Source organism: Molothrus aeneus, chromosome 16 (assembly GCF_037042795.1).
Source record: "Molothrus aeneus isolate 106 chromosome 16, BPBGC_Maene_1.0, whole genome shotgun sequence".
In the NCBI taxonomy this organism is placed as follows: Eukaryota; Metazoa; Chordata; class Aves; order Passeriformes; family Icteridae; genus Molothrus; species Molothrus aeneus.
Window position 1 is genome coordinate 13,734,665 of NC_089661.1, and position 17,209 is coordinate 13,751,873.

The 17,209-nt window shown below is 40.4% G+C and overlaps 1 protein-coding gene across 2 annotated transcripts in view; it reads left to right on the forward strand.

Annotated features, from left to right (window-relative positions):
• USP22 (ubiquitin specific peptidase 22) overlaps positions 1–17,209 on the forward strand; it is an 88,607-nt gene that overhangs the window by 45,032 nt on the left and 26,366 nt on the right. For both annotated transcript variants that reach the window (XM_066560722.1, XM_066560721.1), the window contains one exon: positions 832–933. In XM_066560722.1, the coding sequence (XP_066416819.1) occupies positions 832–933 (102 nt within the window). The remainder of the gene's footprint in view (positions 1–831; positions 934–17,209) is intronic.

Sequence of the window (17,209 nt, forward strand, 5' to 3'; positions counted from 1 at the left end):
GTACACTGAACACAGCTCTGTGCTGATCTAAAATCTGGTCTCCATACTACTGACCTGGCTCATTTCTACTGCACTTTCCTTTGAGCAAAAGAAATCTTCTGAAAATGCAGTGTTGGTCTTCAAAAAGAAAAATGACAGATTTTAGCTCATGAGAAAGGGTAGTTTAATATTTGGAGAGTTTTGACTGGTTGGTGGAGGGAGGGTGGTGTTTAAACCTACTACTAATTTCATTTTTAGATAACATTAGATATGTCAACAAAGTGAATGTCAAAAATTAAAACTTGTCTAATCCTTCATTAATAGTTTAAGGAGAGGTCATTCTGTGTAATAGCATATACATGTAGTAACTGTTCAGTATATTGAATTATTAAATTCTGCTGTTCTCTAAAGATTATCTGTCCATTAAGTTGGATCAGTTTAGATTTATTAAATAACTTGGCAAGTTCATCAATGCTGGTTGTGTCATTTAACCTCCTCTGAGCACAAAGAAATGTATTTTTGAGTAATAGCAAGTTTATTCTTGTGCTGGAATTTCTTTTTTTTTATCTGAAAGGAGGATTATAATCCAATAATGGGAAGTTTATTGGCCTAGCTGTTCTTTATAAGTTAAGAAGTACCTTTGTTTTCTTATGTTAGTTCTTCTTTGTTCAAAAATTTTGTGATACCTTTTCAGACCATATTTTTTGAGAAGGGATAAAAAGCAGTCAATGTCCTTAACTTGTGCATAAATTGTATCTAACCTAATGGACAGCACGTTGAAAGTTTTGACTTGAACAGAATTTTTAATCCTTTTACTAAAGAACTTCCTGAAACTTTGTTTTATCTGCTTAGGCATTGGAGAGAAGTATTCAACATGGGAGCCGACCAAGAGAGAGTTAGAATTGCTACGACACAACCCCAAGCGAAGAAAAATAACCACAAACTGCACCATAGGTGAGTTCCAGAAATCCCTTCTGGAGCCAAATTATCACTGATTTGTATGTTCCAAATTCTGTGCTGTTGTTCCATTGGTAATTGTGGTGGATTTCTGTAAGCTTTAGAATAACAAAGTCAGTTTATTTTACATTACCTGTTCCTGCTGTGGAAGGATATCTGCTCTGTCAGTGCAGGTACTGCTGATGATTGAGCTGTGTAACAGCTACAAAACACAATCCTTTTTTTGACAACTTGCTTGTAATGAGAAATCACTGATACTATCTCAGCTCAGCCTTCATCAGAGATCCTGTGCAGGGATGTGAAAGGAAATCTTGTAGCTGGTGCATCCTTGACCAAAGCAGTCTATTGGTAAATCTGGTTTAGCAGAAGCAGCACATTCCTTCTTGGTGTTTTACACTCTAAAGGGGATCTCTTCAATGTTGTATGAGCTCTGAAAAGTGATTTTATTTCTCCAGTGGTGTCAAATAGCAGGTTTGAAATGCATCTCAAAGGTTTAATGCTTAAGAGTTCAGTGGTCTGGAGCAAAGAATTCTCTGAAATGTGTTCATCTGCATCTGGCTGGACAATGTTTGGCTAAAGGTGATAAAAATTAACAGTTCTTCCAATGTTTTCCCTGCTGTTTCTAGGTTGGGTAGCAGGGGGTTAAAATTAGCTCCCTGAGAAGCTCTCATTAAGATTATTGGGCATTTTCCTATGCTGTTAAATGCACAATAACATTTTAATGGTGAGGTTTGGAAAAAATGGTTAATGGTACATGTTTGTTAATTGTACAAGGTTGGAGGTGTAGCCATAGACATTGCAAGTAGGAAACTGAATTTTTTTCCACAGTTTTAAAGTTCTGTACTGTTTCATGGAACATGTCACGCTTTCAGCACGTCTGCATTTGTCAAAATACACTGAACATCCTTTCTAAAGCTTTCTAATGTCATGTTTCTAATGCAGCAAGTCATTTAATCCAAAGTATGTGTATATTTATTTGGAAAAAATGGACTGAGAAGCACAGAGTAAGTTGAAAATGTATATAAAATGGTAATTCTAAAGAACCTATGTTTTCAGAGTCGTGGGACAGAGAAGACAGTTGGAAAAACATCTGGACTTTGGAAACTTTAAACAGCCTAGGAAAAATTAACTAAGCAAAGATTGCTTGCATCATGTTCACATTGGGATTTGTGTTCTGAGAAACTCCAGTATATTTTGTAAAGAACATTACAAATTAGTAAAGATAATAGAGCTGGGGAGGGGGGAAGAGGTTCGATAAAATGTTGAAGGTTAGCATGACCTTTGTGAAGAACTGAAGCACATTTCAGTGTTTCTCTTTGCAATCAGAAGGAATGCTCTGCCTGCTCTTGGAGGGTTTGGAATCTTTCAGGCTGTTTAAAAAGGCCGTGTCTGGTGGTGTGAAATCTCATCTGCGCTGCCTGGGCGGGAGAGCTCCGGGAGCACGGGGACAAGGCACTGACTGATCTCTTCACTTCTGCAGGCCTGCTTTTAAGAGTTTTCCTCCTGAGCCCTGGAGCTGCCTGTGTGCTGAGATTTAGAAAGTAAAGAAAAAAAATCAAAGCACCCAGGAGCCATAATGCAGTTTTGGGCTGCAGTTAAAAGCAGAAGACTTGCTTTCTTTCACAAAAATGCATTGGGGGTTTAGCTCAAGGAAGAAAAGACCTGCCATTGTCCTTGAGCCTTTTCTCTCCACCTAACCTGATGCTAAATATAAATCTGCTTCAGAGTCTTTTTGCCTTCCCTCCCCTCACTCTGACTTGTCTATTTGCAGTTTCAGATCAGTGAAGAGCCTATTTGCAGACTGAAATGCTGCAGTAGCTGGACAGTCTCATTTCTCTCCTTTTCTAATACTCAATTCTTTTGAAATCAGGTTTTTATCAATCCCATAGCAGATATTAGTGAATCCAGTTTATCTTCTGAGGTAGGTAAATGGCACAGAGAATAGGCATGATGTCCAGTTTTATTGGTTCTGGAAATGAAAATGATGCTGATAACCATCTCTGATAGGCGCTGCACAGCTGTTGAGCACTTCTGTTTACACAAGAGTCTGTTAAAACATAACCAGCTGCCTTTTATGCATAAAATCCTCTTTTTAAAGCTGTTTTAAGAGGAGGGCCAGGGAGAGGTTTGTGGCTTTCTATCCTACCCCAGAGATCCACAGATATCATTTGGGTGTGGAGCATTTTGCTGCTCTGCTATGACCTAGAATGGTGGTTGTGCCAACATTTGTTTCAGCATTTGTATAAGACAATTTATCAGTGTTACAACTAAAATACATGGGACAAGAGACTGAAACCTGGGCAGGTGTGGCCTTGAAAGTATGTACAGAACTTGTATTTGAAGGATCTGCATATGATTTTGAGCCCTGACAATAAAATACGTTAAACTTGATGTTTTTCCTGTCTAAACCACACTTAGGTGACACAATGTTTGTTGCAGTTGCCTGTCACATCTGTATTATGTGCATGACACTCATTTAGGTGGATGTTTACTCCATGGCTGAGCATTCTGGGTACATGAAGGGAATTTTTTTATCCCAGATTTGTCGCAATCTCATGGTGCTTCTCAGAACAGCTGGATGTGTCTGCTGCTTTTTGAGCTGTTTGAACTTTTGTACAGCTGCAGGATCTTTTGTCTTTGATCAGCACCATGAATTAAAACTGAAGAATACTCAGACATGAGATGAATATCTTATAATGGAGACTTGAACTGGTAGTTCACTAGAGGAAATAATGGGCAAAACTCACAGCTTTTGATTTTTCTACTTGAGTGACAATTTGAAACCCATTGAAGAAGGAACTTCTTATTCACATCCTCAAAAAATGAGGAAAAAACCAGAAATCCATAGTTTTTCTTTGATGCTCTTTAAAATGCTGTGTGTTTCCATCTCATAGATACTTTCCCCATCTCGTAAGAAGATAGTGCAGGTAACTTGACTTGAATCTCTAGTTTGCCATTGAGCAAATTGCTCTTGAAATGAGAACTCACACTGGGCACTTCTGCAGGCTGTGGAAACTGTGCTGATTCCTGTCTTTTGGGATGTACAGGGTTGTTCCCAATACTGCACATAAGGACCTTCAAAGGGACTTGCAACACACTGTTAACCAAGTGGAAACATTGACTTGTCTTACAGGCAAACAGCCACGATGAGAAACCCTTGCAGTGTGGATTTTGTGTGGGACATTTCATGTTCTGGTGTCCTGACTTGGCACTTTGATGGAGCTTCTGCATTTCAGGAGATTCAGGAGGAATGTCATGTCCACTCAGACCATAAACATGCTCTGTGGAAGCTGTGTCACCTCAAGACATTCTCAGACCTTGTTCTGCCTCCAACACTTGAATGTTGATTTTTTTTCATTGTATTGCCACAGCTTTTTCCACAAATCAGATTGAAGGGATGGCATATTGTGGGGAACATAGAAATTTCCCAAATTATTTTGCTCTCAGCAGCAGGACTGGGTAGTGTCTTGGACTGTTCAATATTCGTAGAAATGCTCATCTTGATTTTGGCTTGAAACTGATGTTTCAAACATCCCATAAACACCAAAACTTTTACATGGAAAAATTAGGTAAGACTTAACAGCTATTAAATTAGATTCTAACGTTGTAAAAGAAAAAAAAAATTAATTTATTCAGTCTCCTCTTGTCTGTAAAGTGGCCTCCCGCTGCAGGGGAGAGAAGGGACAAAGCTCCACATTCACAAGCAAATTATTTGTTAGGAGGTTGAACCAGAAGTGATACAATATCTTTTGGGAACTATTTTCCAAGCTCTTCTTGCTCTGCTGTCATTAATACCCCCAGCAGATCCATTCTCCTGAGTATATGAAATATTAACTTGGGATCAGCTGCTCTCTGATTAGCATATGAAGTGACTTTGTGGCTAAAGATGGGTGTATTAACAATAGGCAGAATTAGACTCCCAATGCACATGGGTAATTAGCAGCAGCCACCCGGGATTCCCATTTGCAGGGTTGCAAAAAGGCAGAGGGGAGACAAACCTTTCCAGGAGACTGAGCAAATCCTCCTCACCAGGAGTGATGGGATGGAGAGGTCCAAAACCAAAACTGCCTGGGATTAGCAGGTGGGTTTGGCAGCTGCAGCGCTGAGCAGCCTGATGGGCCAAAGAGCATCAGTGGAATAAATATTGCAGAACTCCTGTGTGAAGGTGGCAAGGGAAGAGGAACAGTGACCTGGAAAATATTTCTGTTCTCTAGACAAGCCAGCAGAAGCATTTTTGCTTCTCTTAACTTGGAAGTGTTGAAGGCTGCATTAGTACTTGGATGTTTTTTGTGAATGTAGCAGCACTCAGGTGTGCTTCTTCTCCTTGGATGGCACTTAAGGTAGTTCAAGTGGAAAAGTGGAATGAAAAATATGGTTTGGTACAGCACCACATTTTTAGCTATGGCTTTAAATTTAAATTACTGATTTGTAAGCAGTAATGCTTTGATATTTGAAGTTATGACTGCACAAAGTGCATCCTGAATAGAAATCTCTGATTCTTAAATTCCTTTAGATTGCTGTGTGATGAAGGAAAGAAAACCACCTTTAAGACTACTCAGGTGAATGTTTCCTCTTTGGCTTTCTTTATATTAACTTCATTATTAAAATGGTTTTCTTGATGAAAAATTGTTTCTTAAAAGGTTGGATTGGTAAAATAAAAAAAAAAGAAAGATACTTTCATATCAATAGAGAGAGTCTTCTGTTCCTGTTTTACTTTGTCACGAGCTTAGCATGTCTGACCATTGTGTAATACATTTCTTAGGTCTAAAATTGATAAAGCTGATCCTAAAAATAAATTTTAAAAGCCCTTTCCTCTTAAAGCTCCAGGGAATTCTAAGAAAAATTAGAGGGATGTGAATATTTTAAGAATTCTAAAATACAAGTAGTGATTTGCTCTCTAAAGTTTGTAGAGCTGTACTGTCTGAAAATCTTGTTAAGCTTCCTAAATTTAGCTCTTTATCAAATATAAAATAGAAGCTTTCCTCTGCAAAAGGCTTTGTGAGGAGAAATTCCAGATTGGATGCTGCAGTTGCCTTTTTGTGTATTGACTGTCTGGGAACTTGTCACCTGGTTTTCCAAAGCTGGTGCCAGAAAGCAATTTGCATCACTGCAGTAATGTCAGTGTGTGTGGTTTATCTGCACAGCAGTTGATTATCTGTGATTTAATTGTTCCTGAATAAGATTAGGAACATCAGAGTTATCAGTGAAGTCCCTGCAGCATTTTCCTGCTTAGAGTGAGCAAACTTTTGTTGTAGAAACTTTTGTTAGTCAGAGATCAGTCAGCGTCTGAAGAGCTGACTGGTGAACAGCACTTCCTCAGAATGCCTTGTTGCCACCTGGCCAGCTCCAGTGAGGAATGAGGGGGGTTCTGATCTTGTTACCTCAATATTTGTTTGGATTTTAGACCCTCTTTCAGGAAGATGAGGAGCTGATGTCACTAAGTGTATGAGCTGTCCTGTTGATGTTTTCATTTCACATCAGCTAAAACCCCTGCAGACTGTACAAATTGTATGTGAAATCAGCAAATTGCAGTTGGGCTTGAATTTTTCTGTTATCCTGTCTTGGAAAATTGCCATTCCTACTTGCATAGAAAATACTTTAATTTTGTAACTCTAGGTGGCTCTTGGGGATTGGAGGCAAAGGAAGATATCCTGTGTGTATTTGCACAATGGGAAATTCCTTAGAAGACAAGGTTGTTGATCCAGGGCTTGGATCATGTTCCAAACTTCCAACTGAAACCTGATTTTCCTGCTCTGGACTTTTTAGAAGTAGATCCATGGTTGTTACTGATCCAGACACATTATTTTTAGTTTACAGACAGTGTTTTGATTTGATTTTCCTAAACTGTGCTCTGCACTTCTTCAGGTGAAACTTCATCACTTAAATCCAGTTAAATAAAAAGCAGCCCGAAAAGCCCTTCTTTTTCTTTCCCCTCATAGATGCTGATATCAAGTGTAAAATGTTTGCTGACTCAATTATTTGTCCTACCTCTTTCTCTACTGGTAGTTAATTTTTTCCCTGTGCCGTGTTTTCTTCACTAAGTCATTATGTAAACTTCAGTATGCAGTCAAAACAGCAGCCTTTCAATAAAAAATGCAGTTGGTATCAGTGACTTTGTCATCTGTTTGAATGGGTTTTTATCAGAATCTGAATTTTCTTACCAAGGAAAACCCAACAGCAGCACTTAGCCAGAATCTCTTTATGGCCCTCTGAACAGATACCTTATTTAGATGAGGTATTTGTTGTTACAGATATGGAAATTGAGAATTAGCCCATGGAGCTGTAGTGGTTGTAGAGAAGTGCCTGTTGGCTTGTCATGGGCAGAGCTGTGTCCTTAGCATGAGAATCTTCATTTTCTTATGTTTAAAAAATCATAGAATCACAGAATGGGTTGGGTTGGAAGGGACCCTAAAGTTCATCCAGTTCTACCCCCTGCCATGGGGAGGGACACCTTCCACTATCCCAGGCTGCTCCAAGCCCTGTCCAGCCTGACCTTGGACACTTCAGGGATGGCATCCATAGATCTCTCTAGCCAACAATTTGAAATAAACCTTGATTTACCACTGTATTTTCACCTGATTAACTCGGTGTCAGCACAGCAAGCATGGCGTTTTCAACAAGGCCAATCATCCCCATCTCAGTTTTGTTCTTTTGTGGATTGCTTTTGGATTATATTTACTCTGACCTTCCATTCTGCTCTTTCCTGTCTGCTTCCAGAGTTGGCTTTATGTGGCCAGAAGGTAGATACAGTATATAGTGCAAGCAGGAATATGCATAAACAGCATGTGGCATGGTTTGTGTGTTGTGGATTGTTGGACGAGCTCTGTGCCAGTTCATCAACAATAATTTGTGCATATTAATGTATTTGGATGCATTTAATTTCATTGGCACTTAGCCTGCTCCTTAAGTTATTAATTTGTGAAATCTGTTTGGAGGAAGGGTAAAAACTTGTAGGCAGCATATGGTGTGATATTGGGGGGAAAGGACGGCTGCGGGTGTGAATTTTATTTTGTCAGTTTGGTGGGAGTACCTCTTGTTCTCTATGGGTGCCATCTGCACAAGGCTCTCTCTGCAAGCCTTGTGCTCTGTGCAGAGCACAGAAGAGCTCGCTGAGCTTTTAACTTTGGCTGCTTTGGGGGAGGGCAAAGAGAATATTTTATTCTGTGCCACCTTTTGAAGTGTTTTGTTTTGTGTAAAAGCTTTTCTTTTGCCAGAGGAAAACACCTTGAAGGGTCTACAGCTTAACTGGCTGTTAAAGGCCATGTCATAAAGCTCTGGATCCATCATTCAGGCATTTTCACAAACATATTTCCTGTTCTTTGCCTGCTACTGTTACTTTTTTGATGCTGGATATCTTCTGTCTATTCTTCCTGACCTTCCAGCAACTATGAGAATAATCATTATTTTCCTGCTCTGGTTCTTAGGACTTCAATGTCTTGAACTTTATAAGGTCTGTGAGACAGGGCAGCTCCTGGTTGCTTTGAGAGCTTCTCCATAGCTTTATTTAACTTTTAATTTGTTCAGCTTTGTATATCTGAGTATACAACAAGCACCACAGTTGAGAGGTCTCTGGCTTCAGCAGTAAATGAAGGCATTTTGTTCAATGCATATGCTTAAATGTGACATTTCATGTTGTCTTTCTGCTTTTCAGGAATAAGTGCCTTTTTGTTTCTGAAGCTTTTGTTGTGACATGCTTCCACATCTCCAGTGGAATGAATGGCAGGGGGTTGGAATTTTGAGATCTCTAAACTCTCTTCCAGCCCAAACCATTCCAGGATTCTATGATTCTGTCTTTCTCCTCCAGCCAGTTGATCTTCATATTTTACAGAGATCATACAATCCTTTGATATTTAGTAACAGATTTGATTATGTGGTTATTTCCAGTGACATGTTTCCTTCTCCTGTGTGTACGTTCTCCAGTGCTTGCTCAGTGCTCAGAGATCCTGACAGAGATTGGATCAGGTTGAAGCACAACAGGCAGAATTTGTTCAGTGGGTCTTGATATGCCAGGACAGGAATTCAGAGAAGTTTGGTTCAAGTTCTACTGCAGAATTTAATGTCTTTTTCAGCTTCCTCCATTTCAGCTGAGAGAATCAAACAGTGAGATTGTTGCTGTGGATGATTACATGCTGTGTAGGTTTCTGGGTTTGAGAACATGCTGCATTGGTTTCTTCCTGACACCTGAGAGAGAAAAACAATTTCACAATGCAGATGGTCAATAAAAATGCTGAAATACAAAATTACAGATCTAAAAACTGGCATTTTCCATGACCTTGAAAGGAAAAAAAGGGCCTTTTTTTGTAGAGTGCTCCTGGGTCCTCATCTTGTGAAATGACTTACCAAAAGGTTCCAAACTACTCTCATGCAATGCAGAGATCCTTTCCTTTAACTCCCCTTTTCCTTTCCCCCACATTTATTTTAAATTTAAGCTTGTTGTGGGAGACAGTAAATCCATATAGATAGAAAAACCAGTGATAACCCAGTATCTTGGACGAGTTGTCTCCTCCCTCATTTTTGGAGCTTTTGTAAAGCTGTTGCTGTTTGCAGCATTACATTCATTCTAATTCAGAAGCTCTAGCACTAGGGGAGCTTATCTCTAGGTCTTGTATGTGTATCTTCCATGTTAATGTTGCTGCAGTTCTTAGTTTGTTTACAAAGATGAGACCCTGGAGCACTTCAGAATACAAGAGGCATCAGAGACTATTGCAGAATCTCATCATTGGGGAGATCTAAGAACAATTCAGAGAAACATTTGTCAGGAATAACACAGGTACTGTTAATTCTGCATTGAGGTATAGGCACAGATCAGGTGATATCTCAAGAACTTCTGCAGCTGTTTCCTGTGATTTTAGTGCAAGATTCAATGCATTTTTCAGTGGCTTGGTCAAAACCCCTCACTTTATTTTGTTTTGGAAACGTGTTTCTTAATTCAAATTCAGAGGGAAGAGATACTTGCAATCCCTTGTCTTGCTTGAAACAGTTTCTCTATTTACACAGGCCATATGAAAAATTAACCTTAAGGGGTTTGTTTGTTTGTTTGTTTGTTTGTTTGTATTGCCAGATATTTTAGGATTGCTGACTCATTTTACCAAGCTGAGGGTGTGCACACAGGAGCCAATTGCCACCAGATCAGAAGGAGGAGAACTTAAAGGACATCAAGTGCTCCTGTCCTTCCTGTCTGTGTGCTTGGTCTTAGTCTGGGCATGCAGCCACTGCAAAGTAGTGACAGGCTGTAACCTCACAGCCCACACCATCCAAGGAGATCACTTGCTTTGTGTGAAGTGCTCTTAGCCTCGAGAAACAGGAATAAAACCAATCCTAGCTGAGCAGTAGCCCTCAGAGAATCAGGAACACGGTGCTTGCACACTGCTGAGCTCACAGAGCAACCCCAGGAAATGAAATCTCAGGGAGTGTGCCCTAAGGCAGGGAATGGGAACTCCTCTGGGCAGTGGAAAGGCTCCTGTTTTGGCATCATCAGTTTGGGAATTGGCTCAAAGATGTACATGTTGGAAGTATAGAGAGTACTTTGTGTGTCTGGCACACTGTGCACACTCAGGAGTCATTTCTGGCTCGGAGGTTTCATCTGAGCAGTAATAATATAAAATGATACACTTGGTGTTGGCTCATGCTCTTGGTAACTTGTTTGATGTGTTTGCTCCAGCGATGTCACTTGCCCTTAGGTTCTTCCAACAATATGTGTCCGAGTAGGATGTGTGGAAAGGCCAAGCTGTTGCTCTGGGGAAGGATCTGTAGTAAAGCCATCTTTGGTAGTCATTGCTTAGAGATGTCATTTTGCTCCTAAATCTGGCAAAGGACAACCTTTCTTGAATCTCATCTCCTTTTGTTGCTGGTTATTTCTGTGTCGTTGCTAGAAATTCTTTGTTTAAATAAGTTACAAACACATATCTCCTATGCTGAACCCTGGGTCCAGTGTTGTGTCAATATTATGGAGTTGATTTTAAGTGAAGGTGCAGCACAATACAGGAACTCCATTGAGCTCCTCCAGAATTGATTTTAAACTGTCTTGTTAGGTGCAAACTTAAATTTTCCTTGACACACAGTAGTGACATGTGACACACGCATGTGAGACACAAAGGTAATGAATACCAGACCCCCTGGATCTCTTTGCATTATCCTGTGACTCTTCTTGTGCATTACTAAATGGAGAGAGTGATGCATTGAGCCACAAATGCAGAAGCCCATGCACAGAATACCTATGCAGTCTAAAAATAACATTGAGGAGAGTTAGCAGCCCTCATTCCAGCAGCAGTTGTTACCTGTTCTCCAGCCTTGCCTGAGTGGCAGCAGGGCAGGTAATTTTGGTTTCCAGAGCCATGAGGCTGAGTAGGGATCCAGGAATGAGGATCTCATTCCTGCTCACTGCTCAGCCTGTGGCTTTTAGCCACCTGCCTGCATTGGGAGTTGGTCACAGGAGAGGGGATGAGGGGTGGCTGGTTTTGGGAGGCTCTGACAGCTCCTGCATCCCTCTCGTGTTCTGGCACTGTCTGTGTGTCCTGGCCTGCTGTGAGCTGGGTGAAGCTGCTCACACACTCATTGCTGTGTGCAGGAGATGAGTTCAGTTCACCCTTTCTGTGACACCACTTTTGCAGTTGGCATCAGGTGGGCTGAGCTGTCTGTGGAAATGCCCTCACCTTCCTGCCAAGCTGGGCTGTGTGCTTTGTACCAACTGTAATACCAGTCTGAGCAGTCTCAGGGTGAGACACAGGGAAGGATATCAAACACCTCTCCTGAGTTAGGTGCACTGGGCTGACAGAGCTGCCTTTGGAACCACTCCAACCACTCAGAGTCCCAAACTCCCTCATTGCAGTGTTTTCTAACTGAGACAATTATTTTTAATATCTAATTAAATTTTACTTCTTGTGAGCTCAGTCTTTTTTTATTATAGCTTTGGTAGGTCACAAGAGTTAATTACAGTCTCATTGTAGTGGCCTGTAACATACTTGAAAATTGTCAGCCTGGCTGTTCCTCCACCAACACTATCTGGTTTTAATTAATTAACTCAGCCAGTGGATTTTTCAGTTGTTTCTCCAGTCTCAAATATTAATTCCATACAAATTTTTACTCATGTTCTTGACTTTGCATAATTTCTTTTTTAAATGGGTGCTCAATTCCAGACACCATGCAGCTGAGGTTTACCTGTCACCAGAGCAGAATGACTTCCAGGCCTTCTATTCCTGTTAAGTTCCAAAATGCTGTTTGTAGAAGAACAGCTCAAGATTAAGTTGTTGAGGCTGAGTTACTGTAGCCATCGCTCCTTATTTTGTGTTTGTCTGCTTAATTTTTCCTTGTTTCCTACTTTGCAATTGTTTTTATTGAATTTAATTGATTTCAGATAGTTTCTGCCCTTTAACAAGTTGCTCTTGAGTTATTGTTTTGTCTTCCAATTACATTTGCACTGTCCTGATGTGGTTTGTCCCTTCTCTAAGTGTGTATTATGTGATGTCACTGAAGCTATTGAATAAGAATAGTGAATGCAAACAATTCCCTGTCAACTAAGAGGGGTGGGGGCAAACTAAATGCTGGAAAAACATATTTGGTGTCTCAGTAAGTGCTGTTGTTTCCATGTGGTGTGGATGAGCCAGGTCCTCTTCATGGATGTGCTAGAAAATGCATTAATCTCTGCTGCTGAACTGCTGCAAATCTCACTGTGCATCTCTCCTGGCAATGTAATGCAGGTGGGTTGTTGCCATTTGGTAACTTTTCATGGGTTTATGGATATTTTAATGGAGGAAAAAGAATAAAAACATTCACTTTTGAATGGCAATTCTAACACAACATAAAGAATAAATCTGGAAGTCTCCTAGGAATGCTGAGGTCACTCCAGAACTGCCCAGTTGCACACAAATATGCCAGAAATTATCCAAAAAAAGACTTGAAGTTGCCCTGTGAGCCTGAATAAAGTATTTGAACATGCTTTTAAGCGTTGGATTTAAATCAAAACACATAAGGTAAGATTTTTCTTGCAGACTGGGAAATATGATCGCTGTGTTGTTTTGTTTATTTTGAACCACTTAAAATCTGGAAGGTGGGAAATTAACTCTCTTTTAGAAAAACAAAACCACCCTTGGCCAGGAACGAGTACCTTAGGAAAAGTGAGTACATGCCAAGCACCTGGTTGAGGTGCCAGCCTGCATTCAGTGCTGGGACACATTCCCCTTTTGGTTCTGGTTGTCAGCTGCTCAGGTGGGGTGTGAATTGTGTCTGGATCACACCTTTAACAGGACTGCCTGAGCCGGGTTTGCCTCGGGGTAGAGCTGTGTTAACAGTGAAACAGGTCAGTAAGGAGGATGAATTCCTCCAGCTCTGTACAGCAGTGACACACCAAGGCTGAGAACTTTGGGGTTTGATGATTCAGCCTTATAAACAGTCCTTGTCTTCTGGTGCTGCTGATACATCCAAGGAGGAATAATGACTATATTGTTTTCTCTCTACAGTTAATGGTTTTGCAATACATGTGCCACTCATGGCATTTCTCCTTCCCTCCAGTGTAGCAGCTCCTGTAGTTGGACTCCAGGGTTCTCAACCAGATACAAACTAAACTCATGGACCGTTTCCTTTTGTACACATAAGCAAATTTTTTGCTATTGAGCAATCTGTTACTTCAATAGCAATAGAAAAAATGCAGTGATCCAGAAACTTTTAGCTGGAAATGGGAAAGTTAAAGATGGGGTTTCATTTAAAATTCAAACACTTCTTTTTCCTATGATGACTTTTTTCATTTCAGAAAGCCTTTTCTGATTTATTTGCATTTCTGCTGTGTAGGGGTGGCTAAACTTGTAGGTTTTGATGCAGTGCACAATGAAGTGTATCTAAAATAGTCCTATAATTTATTTTCTCTCTGTTTACACGAGTTATCTTTCATAGTCTTATGCTGACTGCTTCTGGACTCAGTGTCTTCTGTATTATCAGGACTTTCAGATGAAGGGGCTGGTTTTTATTTCATTCCCGTCGATGACAAATGAAAATACTTATAGTTAAAACAGGAAAAAGAAATCCAAATTTTTATAACAATATTATCTAAATACAACGTCCTCTGTCATCCTCTCAGCCTTCCAAAACTGCAGCATTCAACATGACTTTTGAATCTTGATATGCACACACATATCTATGATATTCAAGAAATATTTTTAGATAATGGAGTGATACAGTGAAATATTCATGTATAGAATATAACATATGTAGAAAAAAATTGAAAAAATGTATTGCAGATTTTGTTTTCTAAATTAAGATGTATTGCTCTAGAACTCTATTCTGACTTGTGATTTAAAAGGCTTAGCTTAAAAGTTGGGTAGAGCAGCAGAGTGAGTGAAACACTCCAGGTTATGTCTGTTGGTGATTGAATAGCTCAGGGGGTGAGGTGGATGGGTGGTGGTGGTGGAACAGCTCAGGGAAGGTGATTTGTTTCCAGAGGGATTTACAGTGATTCAAACTGAGCAGTGACTGACCTGGCAGCCCTGAATAGCTGGAGAAAAGGAGTCAAGTCAGAAAAATAAAAAAGAGGGAGCCATGAGCATGTTTTCACCTGGTTCAGCAGTAACCCAGCAAGGGAAGATTATTGTCCTGAGTGTTGATCTCCACTTCTTTAATCTGTCATGTAATCCCTTGCTTGGTATTGCTGTCAAAACTACTCTATTGAAAAAAAGATCTACTGATGAACCAATATTTTCTGCTTCCTCTTCTCCCTACCAAGATGATATTTTTCTTTCTGGGTAGATTGCATGTTCTGTGTTGCTGGAAGTAGTTGAATTGTTCAGTTAGTTTTTAAGATCATGTGGTTGAAATTTCTTCATTCAGTTTGGCTGTGGCAAAAGTTTCTGTAGCTTTTTCTTAAACAGTTGTCAAAACAATACCCAAATGTGTTATTGGTAAGTTTGTAAAAAATGTTCTGTAAGAACATCCAAAGAAAAAGTTATCATTCATTTGCCTCAGTGTTCCTTTTTACTGTGGGTTTCAGTCCCTGAGGAAGGATGCTTAGCTGAAGTGTTGGGGAATAAATTGACCAAACTGCATGGCTGGGGCTTTTTTGGTACTCACGTGATCATTGGTGTCACAGAATGTGATGAGTTTTCCTGTGTAGACTTGTAATTTCACATATCTGTATACTGCTGCTTTCTGAAATGAGTATTTTTGTATTAACATTTCAGAAGGGGTTAGCTTCGGAAAATAATTGCTGTCACTAACCCCATTAGCAAAACTGCTGCTCCAGGCATGCAGGTGGAACAGCAGCTCTGGGTCTGACTGGGCCACTGTTTGTGGCAGCTCCATTCAGGTCATGTGTGATATGTTCTACAGCCAAAACCTGAGAGCTGAGAGAATTTGGTTGTAGTTGTAGGTGCTGGGAAGTAGGGTCATCCTCTTCTGAAATACTTTCAGAAAGATGTTCTTAAATGTTGTTGCCAGCTCTTGTTGGATGGACATGGGATGAATACCCAAAATTATTCTAGAAATCTTCACTGCTGTGCTGCACTGTTTGTTTCCAAATGTGATGTTGAACTGCCTTTAAATATTTCAGTGAGCTCTTCCTCAGCTTGCACTGACTTGTGACACTGTCTGATGGAGCTGCAGGGAAGCATCAACACCAGATGGAGAGCTGGGGGTAGGGGACAAGGATTGCTCTAAGGTGTTGCCAACCTGGGCTTCCTGTAGAGAGGATCTCAGGCTGGCTGTGCTTGGGTGCATCTGAATCATCTCCTGGTTGTCTCACCAAGGTGCATTGTCCACTGACTGCTGCTCTTCCTTCCAGAACCTTCATTCCACTAAATCCCAGGTTTCTGCATGGGAACATCCGTTCAGACTGGTTTGTTTGCTCTTTCCAGTCCCAGCCCAAGCCTGGGTTTAGAGGCAAACAGAACCTCCTCAGTGAGGGCAAGATTGGGTTTTCTGTATTTGATATTCATGTGTGGTCCTCTCATTTCCCTGCTTCCCCACCTCTAATAGCTGTAGAGTTGCATTTCATGGAGAAGTGGAATTTCCTTATCTTGTCTTGGATTTTTCATCTCCCCTGCGTGGGTGTACTGGCAGGACCAGTGCTCTGGATCTCCCTGCATCCCAGCAACCATTGTTGCCCAGTGTTGCAGATCTATTGCTTTGAGCAGTGGAAGAACAGAACCCACTCCTGGAAGAAGATGGAAGAATTGAAGCTGACAAAGGTAAGAACCCAGCCAGAACCCAGTCTTGAGACCAAATGTACAGAATTTCCCAGATGGGTTTCCCTGTGCTCAAGGCATTGCAAAAGTAGATTTCTTGCCTTTGCTTATGCCCTGCCTGCCCAGCTTTTGTCAGAATGAGAGGAGTGTCTGTATTCCATGCATGATGATTAAAGGATATTCCCTTCTTTTATGATTATACCATACATGACAATTTTGTCTTCTCAGCAACATTAATTGATTCCAATATTTACAATTGTATCAGCATGGTTCAGAGCTAAAACTTCTTTCCTGTGAAATACGTTTACCACAATAACACACATGCATGTGTAGAAAATATTAACTATCTCACAGGTTGCCCTTGCTCATTTCAGAACAATTCATAAGAAACAAAAATAAAGACAATGCTGTGAAGCACAGCAGAAGTTTGCAAAGTCCCAGAGCTTTGTTATTATGCTGTGACACTGTGTTCTGATTAGAGCCTGGTGGAGACCACTGTTGGTGCTCTAGCATGAATGGACTGCTGCATGTGAGGTTTTGGCACATTATTTTTCTGTTAATTTATGACCCACATGTTGCAATGCTTGACTGTTCCAGCCAGGCTTTGCCAGGCTTTATTAAAGGGGAGGGAATAGGTGTGGCAGGCACAAAGCTTTTACATTCTCAGTATGTTATTGACCAGAGTGCTGTACAGGCTTTAATTTTTAGCTGTTTTTCTTTCCAACAAAACTCATTATTCCCCATAAAAGTTAAGCACAAGAGGATGTGTTGTTCTGAGTTCTGTCAGCTCTTAAGTTTACCTACATCAAATTCTGATGTTTTCCAGTGTGCTGCAATTACTTATGCAGTACCTGAGCTGTAGTTCCTCATACCTGTTTCATTTCAAACACCAGTTTAAGAGACTGTACAGCAGTCATTGCTCCCACAAGGATAAGACTGATGTGTGCTGCTTTCCTTTTTCTCTTTTCAACTGAGTAAGTTCTCATGTTTTGCTACAAATCACCATTTTCTGATTTTTATTGGGGTTTGGAGTATTCACATTTCAGTCTTGTCTGTTTTGCAGGTTGCTTTGTCTTGGTTCATTCAATTGAAGTCCCAGCACATGA